The 22,577-nt window shown below is 42.4% G+C and overlaps 4 protein-coding genes across 20 annotated transcripts in view; 2 read left to right on the top strand and 2 right to left on the bottom strand.

The window, feature by feature from the left end:
- Positions 1-5: 5 nt before the first annotated feature.
- Positions 6-3,183, top strand: LOC134876224 (uncharacterized). 7 transcript variants are annotated; one of them, XM_063901173.1, is made up of 9 exons: positions 6-183; positions 259-331; positions 585-608; positions 1,526-1,697; positions 2,056-2,090; positions 2,243-2,272; positions 2,414-2,453; positions 2,536-2,557; positions 2,700-3,183. In XM_063901173.1, exons 4-9 carry the CDS (start codon positions 1,649-1,651, stop codon positions 2,770-2,772), a joined length of 249 nt encoding a protein of 82 aa, XP_063757243.1. In that variant the 5' UTR covers positions 6-183; positions 259-331; positions 585-608; positions 1,526-1,648; the 3' UTR covers positions 2,773-3,183. The 7 variants fall into 7 exon arrangements, 5 of the variants coding, with proteins under 5 accessions (XP_063757243.1, XP_063757240.1, XP_063757239.1 ...); XM_063901170.1 differs by having other exon boundaries at positions 1,374-1,697; positions 2,065-2,090; XM_063901169.1 differs by having other exon boundaries at positions 1,374-1,697.
- A 948-nt stretch (positions 3,184-4,131) lies between these two features.
- Positions 4,132-10,644, bottom strand: LOC134876281 (uncharacterized). The gene is made up of 11 exons (XM_063901269.1): positions 10,474-10,644; positions 9,592-9,936; positions 9,226-9,442; positions 9,058-9,122; positions 8,812-8,835; positions 8,617-8,727; positions 7,939-8,321; positions 6,838-6,853; positions 5,194-5,775; positions 4,909-5,040; positions 4,132-4,359 (listed from the first exon to the last, which is right to left on the bottom strand). The coding sequence occupies exons 1-11, from the start codon at positions 10,517-10,519 to the stop codon at positions 4,295-4,297; spliced, it is 1,986 nt and encodes a 661-aa protein (XP_063757339.1). The 5' UTR covers positions 10,520-10,644; the 3' UTR covers positions 4,132-4,294.
- A 5,032-nt stretch (positions 10,645-15,676) lies between these two features.
- The window catches only part of LOC134876195 (low affinity immunoglobulin gamma Fc region receptor III-like), a 40,344-nt gene continuing 33,443 nt past the window's right edge, over positions 15,677-22,577 (top strand). The window contains exons 1-4 of one of the 5 annotated variants that reach the window (XM_063901112.1): positions 15,677-15,788; positions 15,879-15,938; positions 16,238-16,489; positions 17,042-17,290. In XM_063901112.1, the coding sequence (XP_063757182.1) occupies positions 15,758-15,788; positions 15,879-15,938; positions 16,238-16,489; positions 17,042-17,290 (592 nt within the window). In that variant the 5' untranslated portion in view covers positions 15,677-15,757. The remainder of the gene's footprint in view (positions 15,789-15,878; positions 15,939-16,237; positions 16,490-17,041; positions 17,291-22,577) is intronic. The other 4 variants (XR_010167366.1, XM_063901115.1, XM_063901114.1 and 1 more) reach the window with 4 other exon arrangements.
- LOC134876181 (butyrophilin subfamily 3 member A2-like) overlaps positions 18,060-22,577 on the bottom strand; it is a 28,086-nt gene continuing 23,568 nt past the window's right edge. The window contains exons 3-9 of one of the 7 annotated variants that reach the window (XM_063901087.1): positions 22,228-22,521; positions 22,017-22,136; positions 21,607-21,719; positions 19,594-19,734; positions 19,157-19,279; positions 18,848-18,955; positions 18,060-18,749 (exon numbers count right to left, since the gene is read on the bottom strand). In XM_063901087.1, the coding sequence (XP_063757157.1) occupies positions 18,600-18,749; positions 18,848-18,955; positions 19,157-19,279; positions 19,594-19,734; positions 21,607-21,719; positions 22,017-22,136; positions 22,228-22,521 (1,049 nt within the window). In that variant the 3' untranslated portion in view covers positions 18,060-18,599. Of the gene's footprint in view, positions 18,750-18,847; positions 18,956-19,156; positions 19,280-19,593; positions 19,735-20,034; positions 20,143-20,316; positions 20,496-21,606; positions 21,720-22,016; positions 22,137-22,227; positions 22,522-22,577 lie in introns of those variants that run through there. The other 6 variants (XM_063901089.1, XM_063901088.1, XR_010167361.1 and 3 more) reach the window with 6 other exon arrangements.

Raw genomic sequence — 22,577 nt, 5'->3', positions numbered from 1 at the left:
GCAGTTGGTAGGGAGTGGTTGTACGTTCACATTCGAAGAGGAAATATCCTACCTATCCTGTTTTAGTTGGACGCTGCTACACGTCTTACCTGCTATATCTTCTTATTTTTGGAGAAACTTTTGGACTACATTTAATCCCCCTTGTCTGGGAGTAATCCATCATCTTAAACACACTGGCAAGAGGTAAAGCCAATTGAGTTTCATAATTGAAGGGGGAAGTTGTTCATAAGGTGACGCAGTTTTATTTTTCTCCAACAGAAAAACATGAAGTGGAGAAATATACAGATTGGACTGATTGGACTGCTTGTAATTTTGATGATAAAAAGCAAAGGTAGGATTGCTTCCTGAAATGCGCATTAACACAACACAATACAACACGACACGACACGACACGACACGACACGACACGACACAATACAACACAACACGACACGACACGACACGACACGACACAACATGCAGTGAAATTAGAATCAAAGACACAAGACATGAAATAGTGCATCAGCTCAAATATATAACCTACCATCCATTCTGAAAGGTAGTCAAATTAAATGGAAACAACCCTTCTCCCCCCCCCCCCACAGGAACAGAGCCAGGAGTGGTGCAGTGTAAGTAAAACAAAAAGAAGAATACAATTTTATTTTTTTCAAATGCTTTCACAAAGTGCTAACTAAAAAACTGTTGCACGTCTCGTTGGGGTTTGTTCCTGGTTCGTCTCGTTGGGGTTTGTTCCTGGTTCGTCTCGTTGGGGTTTGTTCCTGGTTCGTCTCGTTGGGGTTTGTTCCTGGTTCGCCTCGTTGGGGTTTGTTCCTGGTTCATCTCGTTGGGGTTTGTTCCTGGTTTGTCTCGTTGGGGTTTGTTCCTGGTTCGTCTCGTTGGGGTTTGTTCCTGGTTCGTCTCGTTGGGGTTTGTTCCTGGTTCGTCTCGTTGGGGTTTGTTCCTGGTTCGTCTCGTTGGGGTTTGTTCCTGGTTCGTCTCGTTGGGGTTTGTTCCTGGTTCGTCTCGTTGGGGTTTGTTCCTGGTTCGTCTCGTTGGGGTTTGTTCCTGGTTCGTCTCGTTGGGGTTTGTTCCTGGTTCGTCTCGTTGGGGTTTGTTCCTGGTTCGCCTCGTTGGGGTTTGTTCCTGGTTCGTCTCGTTGGGGTTTGTTCCTGGTTCGTCTCGTTGGGGTTTGTTCCTGGTTCGTCTCGTTGGGGTTTGTTCCTGGTTCGTCTCGTTGGGGTTGCTTTGTGGATTTTAGTGGTGATTGCGTGCCATTGGCTGCTCATTCTCTTCCTGGTTGCTGCCTGTGTCCAACATAGATTTTATTTTGCCTCTATTTAAAAAGACATTTCAAAACCGTTTGGGTTTTATGTTAGCTGACTAGATATTTACAGTCAAAACAGAAAACAGAACTGTCGGAGAGAACGTGACTCTGGACTGCCACAATGAAAATCTGCAGGAGAAAATCAAATCTGTTGAATGGAAATTCAACGATGAACACTATGCCCTGGTTTACAAGAGCGGAAACTTTTCTCCCGCTGATCAGTGCAAACGATTCAAAGGCAGCGCGTCTGCTGGCGACAGCTGGGATCTCCGCAGCTGGAACCTCCCTCTGAAAATCTCAGGGCTGCAGAAATCGGATGCTGGGACCTACAGCTGCATTGTTGTAATGGGGGAACCTAAAAAAATCTGCTCTACAAAACTCTACGTTAATGACAGTAAGTCATGCTTTCATTGCTCGACATGTATGTAAATAATAACAGTATCTATAGGCCTACTGTGCCTTCAAAAAAACAGTAACAAGATCATTTCTATAATCATTTTAAACAATAAAGAAAACATATTGAATTTAGACAAAGAACTGCTAAATAGAAACACAATGTGCAAAGTGAATTAGGAAGAATAAGGTTCAATAAAAAAACGAACAAAACTAAGTAAATGAAATACTGTACATATAAAAATGTATAACTAAATGTATCATTTGTTTGTATGTACACACTTCCTCGATATCCTTAAAATAATAAGAAATAAGCCTTGAATTAAAAATAATAAATCACCTTTATTCTTTTATTTCAGCGGTTGAAGGAGAAACACAAGTCCAGCCCCGTACTGTGAGTAAAAAACGCCATTAACACATTTTTCTGTTCATAAATTTACTTAAAACCACAACAACAAAAAATCAGATAGACCCGTGTAGTTTTCACCAACACAAAAAAGAAAAGATGGATCACCCGGAGAATATATTTTTACTTTTCTCCCACAGACGAGCAGCCACAGCAGCTCAACTATTGGGGTAAGTTCAACTAAAAGCGGCTCCTTTAAGGTTATTTTCAGATTTCACACCTTTTTTAATCGTCCTTCATTCCTTCTTTTATTCTGGGATCCCGATAAATCACGGAGGAATGGTTAGTCATCTCTTCTCTTGTTCTTTTAGGTTGTGTTGACTCTGATGTTGGCCATGTCTACGTTACTGTACTCTCTGTTCTTCTGAGGAAATACTGAAGGGTCTGTAAGTCACAAAACATACAGACTAAAAACACAAAACTGTTCTCAAGTTAACTTTTTCCCGGATCATCATGTAAGACTTTTCCTTGATAATCGACAACAGTAAAATAAATAACAACAAATATTGTGACTTTTCTTTACATGTTTTATTTGCAATATTAAAAGGGAATGCTCCACATGCATATTCAAATACAATCTGTTTGTGTGTCCTATAGGTACGAGAGGAGAGGCAAAAACGGGACATCTACACAGCGTGCAAATCAGAGAGACGCTTTTTACTTCACATAGATATTTTGGATCAGGTGGTCCGGTAAACACTCCTGCTTGGTGCCATTTATAGGAAAGTTCTGCTGCGTTCTCCACCTTGACCTCCTAGTTTCTGCAGGTGGCGGCTATTCTTACCATGAAATAATTAAAGTCTAATGAACAATTTGCCATCATGTGAAAAATGATGCCATAATCTTGATGGTACGCATTTTATATTTGTGTATCTGTTTTGATCGTGATTTTATGTCCAAGCTATTGTTGATACCTCAGGTGAAAGGTTACACTGAATAACATCTGTTCTGAAAAGCACTACATAGATAAATGCCTTCTTTATATTATTATCAAACCTTCAGATGAATTAATAATTTATGAACCATCCGAGCCATGCTGAACTGTGATTATTGTTGATATTAAAATACATGATTAAAGGCCCCTCTGTGATGTCACAATGTTTTTTGGGGTTGTGCAACCATTAGCCAATAACCAACCGAGGTAAGCCCCGTCCACCTGATCACCTGGACTTCCTCCTTGAGCACTGTTGTGTTTTTTTAGACCAATCACCTCTCAGCTCATTAGCATTTAACCCTACAGACACAGACTCAGAGCTTTAGGAAACAGAGGGGGTTATGGGATGATCTGTTTGGCGTTTCAGCCAATCAGAGGCAGGCTCTGTTTACATCTGAGACCTGGAATATATTGTTGGAGAAGAGAATATTCATACATAGTTTTGGTGCATCTGTTGGCCTTTGTGTGGTTTTATAGCAGCACAATGTCCGAGTTTCCATTTCTCAGAAAACCCCCGACTTAGTTTCACTATGAATAGTCTCACCCCGACTGACAACGCAGACAGGAAATGAACAATTAAGTAATAAAGAAATCACTGACACCGTGTTGTAACAATCAGGATTAATAAAGTGTGGGAAAATAAGAAGATTTTGGGTTATTTTGGAGTCGATTTCGGACAACTAGAGAGGGGCTGTGTTTCTGGACGGGGTAAAACTTCACGTGTTTTGTTTTACCCCGGGTTCAGGACGGAAACTAAACCCACTAACACCTTCCACTTCCTGTTCATCTTCAGCAGCGTTATGGGCTTTTTTCCTCCTGAGGTATTTTTTCTAATCAAAACAAAACAAGAGGACGATGAACGCCTTTCTCTGTTTTTGTGTAGAAGGAGAATCTGGTTTCCAGTATCCGCATTTTAATTACATTTTTTTATTTCATTTAAATATATATATATAAATATATTTGTTGTGATTGGTCAACCACTTCGAGATGTCCCGCCCCTTAGCCTATCACTCACAATGAGTCTGTGCTCTAGCCAATAGGAGCGCGAGTGTTCCATAATAAACAAAGGAGTCCAATGGAGGCGCTTCCGGAAAATCCTTTTTACTACATTTATTCAAAATAAAAGAAATGTTTGACATAATGCACAAATTACACAAAGTTCACCAAACAGTATGTTTACTTCAGGAACTAGCGATAAAAACGGATCTCCATGAATCCCGTGGTGTACGTAGAGCAGAGCCCCATGTTTCCCGGTTTGTTAGGATCTTACAACTATTTCCATGATGACTTCTTTGCTGCCTCTTCTCTCAGCGCCAGTCCGAGCTGCTGCGAGCAGAAAGAAATCACGTGTCAGGGAATATAATAGTTAAACCTGTGTCTTAACAATAATATTATGTGAGAGAAGTGTTTTAGGGTCTCATAGCGATGGAAACGCGCTCTAAAAAAAGACATGGGCCAAAATAATGTTGGGCTATAAAGGAACTACAGCACGGTCACATGACTTCACCACCGCTAAGCTAAAGGAGGCTAATGTTGGGCTATAAAGGAACTACAGCACGGTCACATGACTTCACCACCGCTAAGCTAAAGGCAGCTAATGTTGGGCTATAAAGGAACTACAGCACGGTCACATGACGTCACCACCGCTAAGCTAAAGGAGGCTAATGTTGGGCTATAAAGGAACTACAGCACGGTCACATGACGTCACCACCGCTGATCTAAAGGAGGCTAATGTTGGGCTATAAAGGAAGTACAGCACGGTCACATGACGTCCCCACCGCTAAGCTAAAGGAGGCTAATGTTGGGCTATAAAGGAACTACAGCTTTTCTATCACATATCAAGTTTAAACCGAGGTCACTTCCTCTCCTCACCTCTGTTCTTGTCACGGTAAATGAGTACCAGTAAGATGGTGGACAGCAGGAAAGGAGTTCCCACCACCAGGTGACACATCAGCCGGGGAACAGAAACCAGACAGCAATCTGTAGTCGGAGCTGAAGTAGAACCTGTGGAGAAAAACAAACCAACCAATCTACCTTAGACAACGTGAAGAAGAACGGAAGAGTGTCTTTCTTCTTGCTGAGAATTGAGTGTTTTTTATTACAAAGCAGGACCCCCGTGTGTCTCTCGTCCTGCCGGGGTCAACAGATAGTCCTCACCTTCAACAGAGAGCCAGCTGCCCACGGACTCCCCGACCTGGCGGATGCTGCAGCTGTAAAGTCCTTCATCGGACTGGGAAACCCCGCGGATGGTCATCTCTCCCGTGAGGCTGCTGCTGATTAAGCGGCCGTCTTTCAGGAAGTGAAACGTGTGCTCGGAGGAAAACGTCTCCGCCTGACACCGCAGCGTCGCGTCCGACCCCCCCAACACCGGGAGGGTGGGACACTTCAGGAGCACCGGGCGGTCTGTGGAGGACGGAGAAATGAGTATTGCGCAATGAACCGACCCCTGCTCTGGTTTCTGCTCAGTACCGGTGATGGTGATGTTGATGCTGTTGTTGCTCCTCCTCCCGTCACCGGACTCGCACCAGTAAACCCCGGTGTCGGACGGGTAGGGGGTCCCCACGTCGCAGCTCGCCCCTAACGCTGTGGTCCCCCATCCGGAGCTGCAGGGCCGGACGCCCCCAACCGATGTTTTCCTCTTCAACGTCCAGTCGGTGCCGTACAGCCGATCCTCGCAGCTCAGAGAGAACGAGTCATACCTGAAGAACTGAGACTGGTCGGGACTCACCCGGAGACAGGCTGCATGGGGGGGGGGGGGGGGGGGGGGGGGGAGACAGAGGAAATAAAAAGAACATATAACATACACATTAACCAATAAATGATCATTAATAAAGGAATGAATTCAAATAATAGATACTTATTGAATAAATGACTTTAAATATATAATACATTTAAAAAAGAATAAAATAAAACGAAAAAAAGTTTCATAAATACAAATCTAAAACAATTATGAATTAAAGAAAAGAGAAATACATAATAAATTATAACTAAAAATGTAATTATATAAAAAATAATAAATCAATAAAAAGTGTGAAAATAAAGCAATTTAAAAGGAAAGCCGGAAAAAGACGACGATAACTAACAATCGTGCTTTCGTACGATGAGCAGTTTTAACCTGGTCGGGTTTCCTCTCTGTTACAAGCAAATCAGTACATTTAAACTCGACCTATTTTCTGTAAATGTGCATCAAAGCGTCTCTTTTGGTTCAAGGATAAAACAAAGAGACGTCCGAGAGCGAGTGAATAATTTAAATACTGAAGCCCCTGAATAACAACATTACTTAATAACAGGCAACAGAAAGACCCTCATTAAGGCTCGTTTTGAGATTTAATTGGAGATGACGCAACAGCCCTCTAATAAACACATTAAACAATGAAATCACATTTAGTGGTTTGTACTCACAGAGCATCAGGCAGAGCGGTGTTAGCTGCATCCTGTCTCTACACACACCTCACCTACTTCCTCCAGCCACACACACACACACACACACACACACACACACACACATCACGTGTCATGGAGGCTGCTGCTTGTGAGCAATACCTCAAAATGCTCTTCCTCATTTGGTTTACCTATTATTTAACACTCTTTGCATATTAAATCACATGATATGCTAAATGAAATAACGCAGCTTTTTGGCTTCTAGTACTTCTGAACTTTCAGGTCATACTTTTCCAGTCATCAAGATCACAACAAGCTTTTCCAATATAAAAATATGTATTTTATTATCAAGTTTGACCTATCTGATCTCGCAGCAGGTTGACTACTCTTCCAGGAATCCAACAGGAAATGAATAGGAACTTTCTGCATCTTTCCCCTGAAGGAAAAGAAAAGACACAGCCAAGTAAATCACCAATAAAGTAAGATATAATATATTTCAAGATTTACTGCATTTCTTTAAAAAAAAAAAGTGTAAAAAAAGAAAGAAATGTAATGATGCAATTACTCACCAGGGGGCGCTGTTCATCCATCATCACGTGTACGGTCAGTACGGTGTCGAATAAGTGAATGAGTGAATTCAGTTATTAAAAAGTGCTTTATTCCAGAAAATAGTGAATATACATACAAAATAGTATTGTTTTTATAAAAGCAGAGCCTTTTTAAACCCCCTGACATTACAATATACAACATTTAAAATAAATACAGTTTGTGCCGAACATATTCAGCCATCGTGAAACAACCTGCAGACAACTAAATACTTCACATTAAAGGTAAAAGCACAGAAGTCAAATAAAAAATAATACAATCACAAATTCAGTGGTGGGAAGTATTTAAGTGTTTTCATTCAATGCTACTCTTTACTTCCACTCAGTCACTTAAAACATACAAAAACACAAGATAATAATGATGGATTGAATTTTTTTAAAGCACCTTTCATAGTTAAAATATTCCCAAAGGGCAACAAGGGTCATAATATACTTAGAATCGTTAAAAAAGTTAATAAAGGGAAGGTTTTCAGCCCCTCTTGAAGCAGTCAGTGGTCTGTGCAGCCCTCTGGTGGTCCAGCAGGGAACAGGTGAGGAGCAGGAATAGAAACGGGACCAAAAAATAACCATAATAATATTCTGCATCACGTCTGCTTATACTTTTGGCACTGTGTATATTTAGCTAATACTCCTGTACTTTACAGCACTGTAAGGAGACATTTCCCTGTAAGGGATTAATAAAGTATATCTTCTTCTTCTGAAATGGGCCGTTGTGCGGTACAGTACATTTAGACCTTAAAACGAAAACATTTGAGGCCAAAAGTCGTTGCTTACTTTAACTCCAAACATCGCACCAAGAAGTTTAGCTTGAATTCACAACTAATCCACATTTTTAAATCTGTGCAAGATGAGCTTTGGATATTAAATATATTGTGTTATCATTCTGTATCAAGGCGTGGATTCAGGACTGTCAGGCGTTCCTCCCACGCGGAGAGCTTTCAGGAACACGTTGCCTTAGGTAGCTGTTCAGCTGCGGCTCACCGCCCTCGGGCAGGTTTCCCTCGGAAAGGTTTCCCACTATCAGGGGGACGCTGTCAGCTTCAGGAGGGTAGCGGAGCGGCTGGTTGAGGAAGTTACGCAGAGTGCTGATAGTTTTGTCCAGCTTGTGAGTCTTTAATTGAAAGACCTTCAATCTGTCCGTCAGATTAGAGTTGTCCTCCTCTAGTTTACAAACTTCTTTTTTTAGCTTCTCAATGGCGGCATTTTCCATGTTTTCATTTTCAACACTGACCCTCTCCAGGAGACCCAGATCTTCAGGAGTTCTGTGAGCTGCACGTTCCCCCGAGGACCCTCCAGCCGCTGCGTGATAACACAAAATGAACCGTCAGTGAGTTTTTGTCCTTCCTCCCATGCATCTCTGTGCTGATTCATGTCTTTCCTGCAGCTTCCCTCACGTTGAAAGTCTTCCAGAGCTTTCTTTTTAGCTTCACACTTTTGCTCACATCAGATGGATAGACTGTTATTTATTCTGCACCACGTTCTGTCAGGAATACGAGGCAGTCTGCGTGTTCGTACTGTGGATTTTGTCGTGCAAAGCACTCATGGGTAATACCAATACTTTGCATGGTTGTCTGAGTGTTAGTGACTGACTTACCAGTTGTGTGATATTTCTTCCACAGTAAGACGGCCAAAGCTCCACATCCACACAGAAGCACAGTCACTACTGCAGTGTAGACAGCGGGGGGGACACAAGACTCTGACTCCACTGAAGCAGACAGGAGATCATTGGATGTGATGCTGATCGATCTGGCACTGCCTGGTTTTCTTTTCTATATATGTTTGTACTTACCATCAGCCTTTACTCTCTTTGTGCCTTTGGAAAAAAGAAAATAATAAAAAACAAATGATGAACAAGAGGAACTCAGACGAGGAGGTTCTGAAGTACTGACTTTCATTCAGCCAAACAAAAGAAACAGGGAGTCGAAGTAGAAGTACTCAGGTCTTGTTCTTGAGTAAAGTAGAAGTACTCAGGTCTTGTTCTTGAGTAAAGTAGAATAAGTGGATTCACTAACAGCAGGTTCAGGTCTAAGTTTACCTGGAAGGAGGAGCTCCGTCGCTCGGGTCTCGTTGGTTTCCTCCTGCTGAACTCTGCATGTGACCCTGGAGTCAAAATAAAGTATGTTTGTTTTCAGAAAGTCTTAATCCCCATTTGTTCGCAGAAGCAGGCGTGTCAGAGATTCACAGCATTGATAGAATTCAACACCTGGACCTGCCGGCAGCGTCCTGCAGAGTCACTCTCCGGTGCACGCTGTCACATCCTCTGGAGAAATCTTTTCTGGGCTCATCTGCAGGCAGGGTTTCTCCATATTTGTCCAGAAAGGTGATCTCCGGGTTCGGCCCCCAGCATGTCGCCTCGCACTCGAGAGTAACGCCTCCCCCCTCCAGAGGCATGACGGTGATCCTCGGCTCGGGAACAGCTTCTGTAAAAAACAAGGAGTGGGATTTGAACGCTCCATAAAGACGCTCTGCTTATCGGGCTTATTCAGACATTTGTTCTGACTTTAGAGGGGAGATGAAATAGTTCTGTCTACCAAATATAATCCATACACAAACCATAGACTGAACGTACCCACAACAAGCTCCACCTCTGTAATGATTCTGTCGCTGTTCTTCCACTTCTTCATGCAGCGGTACGTTCCTGCGTCCGCCTGCTGGACGTCAGCGATCCTCAGCGAGGCGTTCCCGTCCTTCATGAGTCCCATGAAGAGCTGCGTCCGGAAACCGTAGGCTGGGTTTTTCATCTCGTGATCCTCGCAGTTGTCGTGGTACAAGAAGACGATCCCCCACTGCAGGTCTTTCTTGGACCACTCCACTGTCGGGAAGACGTCGTTGGGAGGGAAAGTGCAGGGCAGAACGACGGTGACGCCAGCAGAGCCGTGCACCTTCTCCGGAGAGCCGTGCACCGAGGATTCTGCTGGGAACACACAAAACAAAATACTTTACACTAGGGCTGCTAACTAATCAAGACCTGAATAGAGTGGTGCAGGAATGAGTCTTTAACCCGCAGCATTTAAGCACTTCCTAGTTACATAACACACCCTTTTGGACTGTTTTGGGGGATAATTGAGGATGCTGAATCAGTTTCTGACATTTTCAAGATCAAAAACAGCAATTTTGAACAGAAAGAGGCCCCATTTGTAGTCCCTAAGAACTTATTTTGGTGAATTTTGGTCGATTATGAAGATTTATAGCACTCTGGATCATCTGGATTGGACAGATTGCTTATTTATCAGAAGGAGAATTGTCCACATTGTCCTTTCTGATCCTGAAAATGTCAGAAAGGGACTCATCATCCTAAATTGTGCACCTTTTCACTTCTTAATGTTGCGGCATGGCGTGTTGTAACATATCTTTAGTACCAAAGGAGGAACAGGTTAAGATGCCTCTCACTAGAAACTACACATCCACACCCACGTGGTCAAAATGTCGACGATAACTTTAACACTTTTACCTGAAAGAATCAGCACAGCAGCCACCAGGAGAACCGGCCGAAACATGGCTGAGCCTCGCGGGCTGGATGGCTCTTTCCTGCTCAACTAACGGTGAAACGTTTCCGGTAAAACAAACCACCTCCGCCAGCCTCGGTTAAATCTGGTCAGTAGAACCAACAGCTGCCGTGACGTCACACAGTACTACTTTCGGTTTCGCCGCGGTGCGTTCACGGTGGCTGGGATTTATTTTGGACTGACACATTGTTTTGTAGTTAAACAACACAAACAAATAAACCCTCAAGTAACTCTTCATAAACGATCATTCTTTGACACTACTTCTTTTAGTTAAACACCTTTCTTTTAAATGCTGCCTATCTGGAGATCCTATAAACCACTGAAGCACTTGTTGCTTTAATTATGATGTGGTGAATGCCTATATGAAGCACTTTGAATTGCCTTTGTGTCTTAACATGTGCTTTACAAATACTAACTTTAACCTTCACGCTAAAGCTGTTCTTTTCTTTTTCTTTTTCTTGAGTCTGATGAGATTCTGTAATTTCCATTTCGTTCGTGGTGTTCTTGAATGCGACATGACTGGCTGACCTTGAACCAGCAGCTGCAGAGAGGAAGTCATGTGACTGAACCAAAGTTTAAGTTTCCTGCTTCAATAAAACGATATATTTAATTTAATATGAAGTGCAGCTGAAAAACACCTCGAAGATTGTCTTGTTTAGAAGACTTGAATTACTTTGTGTTAATTTTCTTACAATGCTGCCAATTGTTTGCCCATTGTTATTGATCAACTAGTCATTCACTTTTCATCCCCAAACGTTACTTTCCACTGGACATTTGCACCAGATTTTAAATGGAATACACTTAATGTTTTCTTATATACATTTAGTATTTTCATATTCTTTGATATAGAGCTCCTGCGGTCACGTGACTTTTGGTTGGGAGCCACCATTTTGGCAGTCAACATGACCACCGGTGCCAGTGTTTTCTTACCGAGCGAGTATACTTCTCATTTTAATTCAAGTGAAATTCGGCTTTATAGTACAAAATTAGAGAGATTAAATATAAGCGACCCATATAATTCACCCGGTGTGCTTTTCAAGAGCATAACCTCCTGCTCTGAAGACGATGTACCCGACTTGCGCTACGCAGACATCCACAGCTATCTTGTAAGCTTTCCATCAGTGTACTCATCTCTCTGGAGATGGAAGGTAATCGAAAATTGAGGGGATAAAATCCGGACTCAACGGATTATCACTCTTTCTCCCTACAAAATAAGAAGGAATATTTCAACACGGGTTTGTTTACCACTAGCTTGCTACAAGCTAACTTGCTAACTGGCTAGGCTGCGCCAGAGCCACACTTGTTGAGTTAAAAAGGGACATCACAGTGTCCGTTAGCTATAATAACTGGGTGCTACTTCTTAAATTAAACTAATTAAATTTAATTAAACTGACCAGAAACTTTTTGTAGCATTGTACTGTATTCCTTCACCCACCTGATATGAAGTGATCACTGCATAAGCGAAAGCCAACGGCCGGGGGGTCCCATCTTTCAGTCTTTTTCTGAAGGCTCCTGGCTCTTTTAATCGCTCCAATCCACTTCTCCCTCCTCTCCGCGTCTTTAGGAATGCGATAATACGATACACCTTTCTTTTTCCCACGCCTATTTGTGCAACCTGGTGCACAGCAGTTATCCACCATCCTTGACAGTCTGCCAGTGCCTGTCAATTTACTGCCGCGATGACTGCCAAAATGGCTGCCCCTGTCGTATCTCGTCACGTGACCAGCATATATGACATCATCTGCAGGAGCTCTATAGGATGCAATTACAAACAATATTGATATTATTAAGTATTTATTCATACATTATTATTCTATTACAATTATACTGTTATAATATAATAATTATAGTCATTGATATATATTTATATACTACTTCTCTGAAGTAATATAGTATATTATGTAGTTATTAATATAGTGGTTATTATTGTTGTTGGTAAAGGTTGTGATACTTTTTAAAATAGTTTCTATTACACTTTGGTGTTTTCAAATTTTCATATAGAAATGTAATAAGATATGGTATTTTATGTCATTATAATTATAATAAATGCTAAACGTGCACATTTCTTCCTCTCTGACCTCAGCTTTGTTCCAGCTCATCGCTTTGGGGACATACAGAAAACAGCGGCCATTGAACTCTCTCCAGTCTTCAGGGCAGAAACCGGAGCTGGGACTCTCAGCTGGAAACAAAAAGAGGACATTAACAATATAACAGGATGCATTACGGAATCAAACAGCAGTGGTTCATAAAGCACACTGTAACATATCACAATAACATTACTTAGATATAAATGATGCAACTCAGGATAAAACATAAACCCAATAGTATAAAAGAAAAGGCTTAAAACAAAGGTGACTCCTTTAAGGGCCATGACCAAATGACATGACATCCTACAAAACACTATTCTGATAATAAGATGTAACAGTATTTGTTTGTATTGTTTTTATTTGTTTAACTGAATTATATTTTTTTAACTCACCTAGTTCGTCTTCCTCCGGCTGCCGGATGGTTAGGGTGAGAAAAAATATTAATGAAAATACAGTAAAAGATAGCATGAAGATAAACCATAAAATAAAAACTTTGGAAATATAAATAATATACAGATATAAAACATAACATTAATATGATGTTGTAAAATGCTAGGCTGTTTAATTTATGATAACAAATCCTTTCTTTGGATTATTATATTTAGTATTCATGTGTTTAATTAAACTGAATGGAGTCAAATGTAATATTTCCCTCGGAGATACATCAACATAGATGAAATAATGAAGTTATATTTTACCTTCTAAAAATTTTTTCTCCAACATTTTAAACCAAATATTTCCATTTGAAATGTTTGTGAACAGAAGATGTTACTTCATGTTGTGAACACAAAAGGTGCCTTGGAAATAATTGTTCACATAAAAGGTGACCAAGCCGTTTGAGAGCCACTGAGATAACTGAGACTAAAGTGAACTATCCAAACCCTCAGAGTCCCCTCTGAGTCCTTCCCTCAGAGTCCTTTCCCTCAGAGTCCCCTCAGAGCCTCCCCAGACCCCCCTCAGAGTCCTTTCCCTCAGAGTCCCTCAGAGCCTCCCCAGAGCCCCCTCAGAGTCCTTTCCTCAGAGCCTCCTCAGAGCCCCCTCAGAGTCCTTCCCTCAGAGTCCCCTCAGAGCCTCCTCAGAGTCCCTCAGAGTCCTTTCCCTCAGAGTCCCCTCAGAGCCTCCCCAGACCCCCCTCAGAGTCCTTTCCCTCAGAGTCCCCTCAGAGCCCCCTCAGAGTCCCCTCAGAGTCCTTTCCCTCAGAGTCCTTTCCCTCAGAGTCCCCTCAGAGCCTCCCCAGACCCCCCTCAGAGTTCTTTCCCTCAGAGTCCCCTCAGAGCCTCCCCAGAGCCCCCTCAGAGTCCTTTCCCTCAGAGCCTCCTCAGAGCCCCCTCAGAGTCCTTTCCCTCAGAGCCCCCTCAGAGTCCCCTCAGAGTCCTTTCCCTCAGAGTCCTTTCCCTCAGAGTCCCCTCAGAGCCTCCCCAGACCCCCCTCAGAGTCCTTTCCCTCAGAGTCCCCTCAGAGCCTCCTCAGAGTCCCCTCAGAGTCCTTTCCCTCAGAGTCCCCTCAGAGCCTCCCAGAGCCCCCTCAGAGTCCTTTCCCTCAGAGCCTCCTCAGAGCCCCCTCAGAGTCCTTTCCCTCAGAGTCCTTTCCCTCAGAGTCCTTTCCCTCAGAGTCCCCTCAGAGCCTCCTCAGAGCCTCCTCAGAGTCCCCTCAGAGCCTCCTCAGAGTCCCCTCAGAGTCCCCTCAGAGTCCCTCAGGTGGTGTCCGTTGATCCATTCGGTGTCTAACTGTCACTGATGACTTGTTTTATTCCTTCAACCTGAAGGAGCAGAGACACAGAATGAAAACAGATTTCATAGGAACCTTTACATCCTCGTTCAAATCCTAAGGAATAATGTGAGACTGGCTGTGAATGGGCTTGCTTTGGAAACACTTTCCTCAAAAACATATTTTTCTATCAACTTCTCCAAAGATAATAGTCCAAACTAAAATAGTTCTGAGTCTAATCCAATAAATTGCTTTCAACATTATGAGCAACACAAGGGAAGTTCCCTCCACCTCCACTTTGATGGGGTGGAGGGTGAATGAAAACCCTGACCCAGTGAGACCACTAGAGGGAGGTGAGAGCATCTGTTGTGTTGCTGCTTAAGTGAACCGACACTCTAAAAGTGCATCGTTAAATTAGAAAGGGATTTTACATTCATGATTTGTTCTGCTTGTAAAACCTTCACGAGACACGTATTCATTAAAGTCTGTTTGATAACAATACATACTGATACGTGGCAGAGGAAGAGTTATCTGTCCTTAAGATGATACCTCCTAAGGTCTAGCAGCCTTGCACGGTGGTGTTCATGGAGCTGTTTCTTCTCTAGTGTTTGTTCAGCTCATCAGTAAAATGTAACACTGATTGAAACAGAATGTCCATCAGATAATAAGCTCTGACCTGAGGCTGTGCAGCCACGGTAATGTGTGTATACAGGGCCTGACCTATTTGCTGCCCTATGCAAGATTTTAGACGTTTTTTGTTTGCCCCACTATACGGCGCTGCATGGAGGCGCCCTTAGCATTCGCCTATACTGCTTATGCCATGGGCCGACCCTGTGCTGATGTCTTCAGCAGTGTGCACGGCCCTTCTGCCTGTGATGCAGAAAAGCAGCAGCAGGAGGTTCAGTTTAGTGAGGGAGATGATCACATTATTAAGGCTGGTTTCCGGGTAGAACTTTTTCAATATGACATCAGAGAACAATACACCCGTTACCGTCCCACAGAGGGGACCCATCCTAGTGTTAAGAGAAGTGGGCTGCCATTATCTACAGTGCCCAGGGAGCCTTGTACGGAACGCTGCCTTGCTCAGGGACACCTCGGTATTACTTGGTCTTTCAGGGATTTGAACTGGTGACCTTCCGCTTCCCAGGCCAAGTCCCTATGCATTTGGCACCACCGCCACCACTGCTGTCTTTGTGCAACACCTCCATGCACAAAGACAGCACATCATTACCACTGTCTATAAATCCTGAGTTAGGTTTTTTTTTCATGGTGTTCTCAGCCACATGTCAACTGAAGGTTTCAGCTAGAGCTCTGTGCTGAAACCACAGTGAGTCTGACCCCAGCGTCAGAAATACTCTGCACAGGAAGAGGAAGTTCTCACTCACATCATCTCTATGTGTCTCACAGTGTGACGCTCAGACAGCAGGAAGACATCATGGAGGTCACAGCGCTCTGCAGCACACTGTGTGAGTCTCAGGTTTCTTTGAACTCTCATTGATTCTTTTATATTAACACATATGTGGCTGATTGACAGTTCTCTCTGTTTGTATATGCAGTGACGTGTGTGATCATTCTGTTGGGTGTTCATGTTCAGAAGAGCTCTACGCAGAACGATGGTGGGTAGAAACTGCTACTACTTCACAAAATGCTTTCCTTAGTTTAAGTCTTTCATTCCCAACCAAATGTAAGTTAGAGTCTGATAATATCCATGTACATGTATCTGAGTCTCTGCAGAGTACTCTAATGTTAATGTAGTCAAAATGATTATTTTTTGACTTGAATAGGAGGTGACATGAAATCAAACGTTCCAGATTGTGAAAACTTCTAGCGTAGCGATTTCCAGTTCTCCTGGTTCAAAGCACAGCTCTGCAAGTAATCTTTACTCATCAGGTGTTTTGCTGTCTCTGTTTCTCAGACTCAGCTTTGGAGATGATTGCAGAGAGACTGCAGCTCTTTGAATACACACCCTTCTCTTTTCTCTGCGAGGGTCCTGGCTCTGCTCTGAGAGGGTTCAGGAATAACAATGAGTTAATTCAGGGTTGTTATAACACTGATTCATCAACACTGAACTGCACCATTACATCAGCCTTTGCATTGGACAGCGGGGTTTACTGGTGTGAGGATGAGGAAGGAGAGAAGAGCAACTCTGTGAACATCACCGTCACCGGTATGTTTATTATAATTACGGTTTTGTGAAAACTTCCACGCTCTTTTCCTTTGACTCAGATAAACTGTACATATTTTAAATGTAATATATATATATGAATTATTATGTTGTAATTAATTTGTATTGTTCACATTTTATAATGTGTTTTACAATATAGAAAATGTATTTACTGAATTAAGTAAAGTATATTCCTTGTAAAACCCACCTTGCAATTCTAGGTTTGTGGTAACTATGCAACGAAACCTTTTGGATTAGTAAATTATAAATCACACAGAGACTAAGCTTAACATTCGATGCTGTCTCAGGGATATAAAGGGACATTTGGTTAAGATGAACCTCTATGCAGACGATGCTCTACGTTATATTTCTGATTTATTCTGATTTATTCATCTTTGTTTTATTTGTTTGTAATATTTCATTCATTCTGTGCACGTTACTATCCCCACTATTCACAGTATTTCAAGAGGATATTTATTCTCTCGGCCCAAATTATCTAAAATGTTTTGCTTCGAATTCCTCCAAATGTGTCTGTTTTATCCCGATGTTGTTCAGGTGGTTCTGTGATCCTGGAGAGTCCTGTGCTTCCGGTGACGGAGGGAGAATGTGTGACTCTGAGCTGCAGAAACAAGACAATGACTTCCTCCGTCCTCTCAGCTGATTTCTATAAAGATGGCCGCCTCATCAGGAGCAGCTCTACAGAGAACATGAACATCCGCAGGGTTTCTAAATCTGATGAAGGACTCTACAAGTGCAGCATCTCTGGTGCTGGAGAATCCCCAGAGAGCTGGCTGGCTGTCAGAGGTGAGATATTGCATCATAGCTAACACCTGATCAGGTTATTTATCTGCAGTATATATTGATGTTGTGTTGTGTTTGCAGCTGTTCACAGAGAGACGTGTCCCTCCTCGGATCACTCCCTGTACGTCCTCCTCGTCTTAAGGACTGTGTTCACCGTAGTGATGGTGGCTCTGCTGCTGCTGCTGGTGGGACTGCTGCACTGTGGGAAACTCAGGGTTACACAGAAATAACTCATGAGAAAGATCAGAGTCTGGTCATCAAGATAATGACCACCACGAGCTTTAATGCTTTAGCTCAGGTTGTGTGTAAGGTGTGTAACCTCTCTGTGTTCCATGATCGTACGTGCAGCGGCTGTTAGACTTTCTCACACAGAGACAAAGTGAAACCACAGAGGTACTGACTGACGCATTTATTTTAGAAGGCGAGCTGAGGGTACGATGTTCTGAGCTTTATTTTAGACTCTACAGATACTTTACGCTCTCAGACACAACCCACAGAAAGGGCTTTTATAAATGCAAAAGAGGGGTTCAGGAGACTCAGCATAGAGAACTAACCACTCTTGGTTTTATAGAGTAAGTTAAAGAATAATTTAGTGATATGTAGAAATGTAGAATATCAAGTCAGGGTTGTTGCATTTGTATAAGTCTGACTGGAAAATAAAAGCGTGTTGTGTTAATAACTGCTTGTTAGCATTCTTACTATTAACATGCTAACATTAGCATGTATATTATTGATATTGAGCTGCTTCTAAAAGACAGAAAATCATCAGAAATACCAAACATGTTTTTCTTTATTCCAGTTGCATATCAAAGACATATAAAGTGGATATTTTACAAAGCAAATATCAAAGTTGAACAAACAGGAAGTGAACCTTTCAAAATAAAACATTTGTTCATACATATCTTAAATAGGATATCAAATGGGGAGGTGAACTTTAGATTTCTAGTTCATCCCACATTGTGATTTTGATTCATTTGACCTTTGGTCTTCACAAGAATATCATCATATTTTGGCTCAATTTAGAGTAGATAGATAGTGGCCCTGAAATATACCAGCAGAAAAGGTAAATGTCGTTTTATTTCCATAGAAATGTGTGGTTGTTCCCTCAGTCATGCAGTCCTTGATGTATCATGTTTATAATGTGGTCTCTTTCCTCTAAGGCTCTTTCCTAATGTCAGAGGATCAAAAGTTCAACGTTAATTAACTGCTGTTTCTCTCCAGACAGACAGAGAGCAGGAGTATATTTGCAGAGGTTGATAAATGCAGGGTAAGATAAGCATCATGAGAGCAGGAGAAAGGGGAGTTAGAGTGTTCAGGGTATTGTCACACAGAGTTCATGTTGGATCTCTCTAGTGTTGCTGTAGAGAGAGAACTGCAGTCTGTCTCCAGAGCTCCAGGGCTTCAGATGATTCCACTTCAGGTCAGTGTTAGAATAATTTGAACCATAACCTCGTGCACACATCTGTAAAATATGAAGAGGTTAATAAGCAGAATCTTTAAATCATGAAATAATTGCAGGAAGAATGCAACAACATGAAGTGAGAAACAAGAAGGACTCACTCTGACAGATTCTCCAGCCTGGAGGATGAAAGATTGTTTAAATGTGAACTTGATGGGTTGTTTTGTGTTAACCTGCAGATATAACTCCCAGAGTCCCAGCTGTTTGTCCTGCAGGGGGTTAAATAAGGGGAGAGAGGGAGAGTGAGAGACAGAAGGACTAACAAATGGAGGATTGAACCCACTTTTTATAAATGACAGGAAAACCAGAGAAAGGGTTCTTGAAGTTAAACAGCTGGTTTGAGATTTGGATAAATGACAGTGTTCACACGTATGAAGCTCTCATGCAGAGTCCATCATCACAAACATCACCTGAGCTGAAGTGTTTCTCAGACGGAAGTATTTGCCATGTTGGTCGACCTCAATATCAAATCCTGAGTCTGAGGTCTGAGTGTGGGGGGTGTGGAGCGGCTCCCCTGGTCCTCCTGCCTGTGACTAAAGGAGACACAGAAAATATTCCTCCATCATCTTTAGACTGAGCTGTTTGATCCCTGTGTTTGTGACGCGCTGTGATCCATCTGATCTGTCTTCATGTCTGGTTGAGTTTCCTCAGAGTGAAATATCAACAGCTTGTGAAGAAGATTAAACTGGAACAATATGAACACACATCTCTCTGGTCCTTCACTTCTTTCTCATCTGCTGTCTCAGATTATCTCTCATGGTGACTTTTATCACTTTAGACTCCAAAACAAATCAACGTCTCACGGAGAAGAGGAAGGTAAGAGTTGAATCAAATTGTACTCCACCACCTTTGCAATTCCTTCCTTCATATCATGGTGATGTTGGTTCACCTCGGAGGCAAGATGAAATTCAGATGAATCACTCTGAGGATCTGTGTCCTCCACTTCTCTCTCAGCTCCCTCTCTCCTGGTCTTCTCCTCCTGGAGCTGCTCCTCAAACAGAGAGAAAGAGAGATGAAGACATCTGAACTTTATTCAGAGAACAGAACCTCCTGGAGAAAACTACTTCAGTCGTTCAATGTCTTCATAACATAAATGATAATATCTGAAAAGATGAACCTCCTGGTTTTTGTCCTGCAGCTCCTTCAGATGTTTCCCAGCCTCCTCTTCCCTCTTTTGTGTGTGTGTGTGTGTGTGTGTGTGTGTGTGTGTGTGTGTGTGTGTGTGTGTGTGTGTGTGTGTGTGTGTGTGTGTGTGTGCGTGCGTGCGTGTGCGTGTGTGTGTGTGTACCTCTGTCCTCAGCTGCCTGTTCTCTGTTCTCTGGGTCTCCAGTTGTCTCTGCGCCTCCTTCAGCTCCTTCTCCTTCTTCCATAGTTCAGTTTGTTTCTGTTCCACTTCCTGACGGACACACAGATGTTGATTTCAAAATGTTTCTTTGATTCAAATCAAACATCAAATATGTCATCAAAAGTGTTTGAATTATTGCCTTATTGGACTTTATAAACGCAACAAACAACAACAATTCTAACAGAGCTGCAACAATAATCAGGAAGTCTTTCTGTGTTCCCTCACCTTCATCAGTAAAAGATGAACCTCTTTTATCTTTGTCCGCTCCTTCTTCAGCTCCTCTTCTCTCCTCTGCTTCTCCTTCTTCTGCTCCTCTTCTCTCCTCTGCTTCTCCTTCTTCTGCTCCTCTTCTCCCTCTGCTTCTCCTCCCTGAGTTTCTGGAGATCAGCGTTCAGTTTCTCCACCTGAGAGGAGACAGAGACAGAAGAGGAGAAACACACACACACACACACACACACACACACACACACACACACACACACACACACACACACACACACACACACACACACACACACACACACACACACACACACACACACACACACACACACACACACACACACACACACACACACACACACACACACACACACACACACACACACACACACACACACACACACACACACACACACACACACACACACACACACACACACACCATTGTTGGTCTTAACTGTGTCTCTTAATAAGGTGAAATTCACACTTTCTGCCCGACTGGAACAAATACACAAAGCTTTACTTTAGTCAGAAATCCTTAAGAGAGTTTGGATTGAACTTCTATGAAACCAAAGGCTGAAGAGGAGCTTTCGGCTTTAGCTGCTTGGCTCATTTATGCCTAGGGAGAAATGTGTGAGAGTTAATATGTGTCTCTGTCCAATCAGAGACGTCAGGTTGTCAATTAACATTTCCAGATAAGGATCTCTCTCCTCATGAATTGCAGATTATTCAACAGGAATGATTCTCTGCTCAGTTGAACTCCTCTGGAAATATATTTCTATGATCAGGTTCACGTTTTCTGGATCTTTCCGGAATTCACGAGGACTCAGATGAGAGTGAGATTCCAGCATGAGATAACTATTCAAACATAAGCACAGAGAGCTGGAGCTCTATGTCACATGTGACTGAGATAAAGTGATATAAAGTAAAGGTGGTGTCCGTTGATCCATTCGGTGTCTAACTGTCACTGAGGACTTGTTTTATTCCTTCAACCTGAAGGAGCAGAGACAACATGAAGAACCAAAGAATGAGGAGAAACGTAAATGTCTTTAACAATTTGAACCTGAACTTTCTCTCTGCTTCCTCCCTCCTCCGCTGCTCAGACTGATTTATTAGAGGGAATAAATAGTGACTCTTATTGAAGGTACCACACCATCACACATGCTTTCCTTGCATCTCTGGCAGATCCTGTGTCTTCTTGTACAATTTCCAACCCTTTCACTCAGATCAAACTTTACTTTTTGAGTTTTTCTATCTGTCCTACTAAAAGTGGTGTCTTGTTTCTTCACTTACCTGTTTGCTCTTTTCCTCTTGTCTCTCTAAATCCTTCACTGGTGCAGTTTCTGATGTCATCAGCTGTCCACCTTCTCCTTCATCAACTTGATCCAAACGGTTTCTCTTTGTCTCTGTGTGAAATAAAATATAATTCCATATAATAATCATGTAAAGGTTTTTAGGAAAGTACTTGTTAGATATTTCAGTCCAAAGTTGTGTTTCAAACCAAGCCTCTTCATCAGTTATCAACTCTTACCTGTTAAACTAAAAGCCCGACACGAGACACTTTTCATTTCCCCCGTCTCCCAAAGTATAGAACTTTCAAAAGACATTTCTCATAACATAATCTGAATATGAACTTATATGCGTAGTGTATTGCCATCAGCTCAATCCATTATATAAACAGATCCAGTTTATGTCTTGCTCACCGTTGATGTTTTGTCTCCATTTCCAGACGAAAAGGACGACAGCGATCACAAACATGAGTCCAAACAACACGCTGACAGCAACAGGAGCAATGCAGCTAGAAGGGACTATGAAGAAATCATCTGAAATAATAAAGAGAAACACCATTTATATAAAACTGGACTTCATGTGAGACAGAATCATTGCAGGGGAAGCTTTAATCCTGAGGTCTACCTGGAACCTGGAGGTGTGTCTGTGTGGTGCGATTGGTGTTGTGGTGCTGGACTCTGCAGGTGAAGCTGTTGCTGTGTCTCTTCTCCACAGTCACTCTGCTGCTGACAGTATAGAGGTCATCAGGACCTCTGACTGTCTCTGGAGGTCCAGCAGAGAGGAGCTTTTCTTCAGCATCCAGCCACAGCACCTCAGGCTCTGGATACCAGCCTGCAGACTCACACTGCAGCACCACTCCTCCGGTCTGACCGTCGACCCCTGATATACTGATGACAGGAGGAGAGGCAGGACCTGATGCTGAAAACAAAGAGCAAGAGGAAGAGGAAGAATACTCGAGTTATTCAGTTCTATTT

This window comes from Eleginops maclovinus, chromosome 14 (genome assembly GCF_036324505.1).
Source record: "Eleginops maclovinus isolate JMC-PN-2008 ecotype Puerto Natales chromosome 14, JC_Emac_rtc_rv5, whole genome shotgun sequence".
Classification (NCBI taxonomy): domain Eukaryota; kingdom Metazoa; phylum Chordata; class Actinopteri; order Perciformes; family Eleginopidae; genus Eleginops; species Eleginops maclovinus.
The sequence above is the reverse complement of the archived record's forward strand: the minus strand, read 5'-3'. Positions and strand labels throughout refer to the sequence as shown.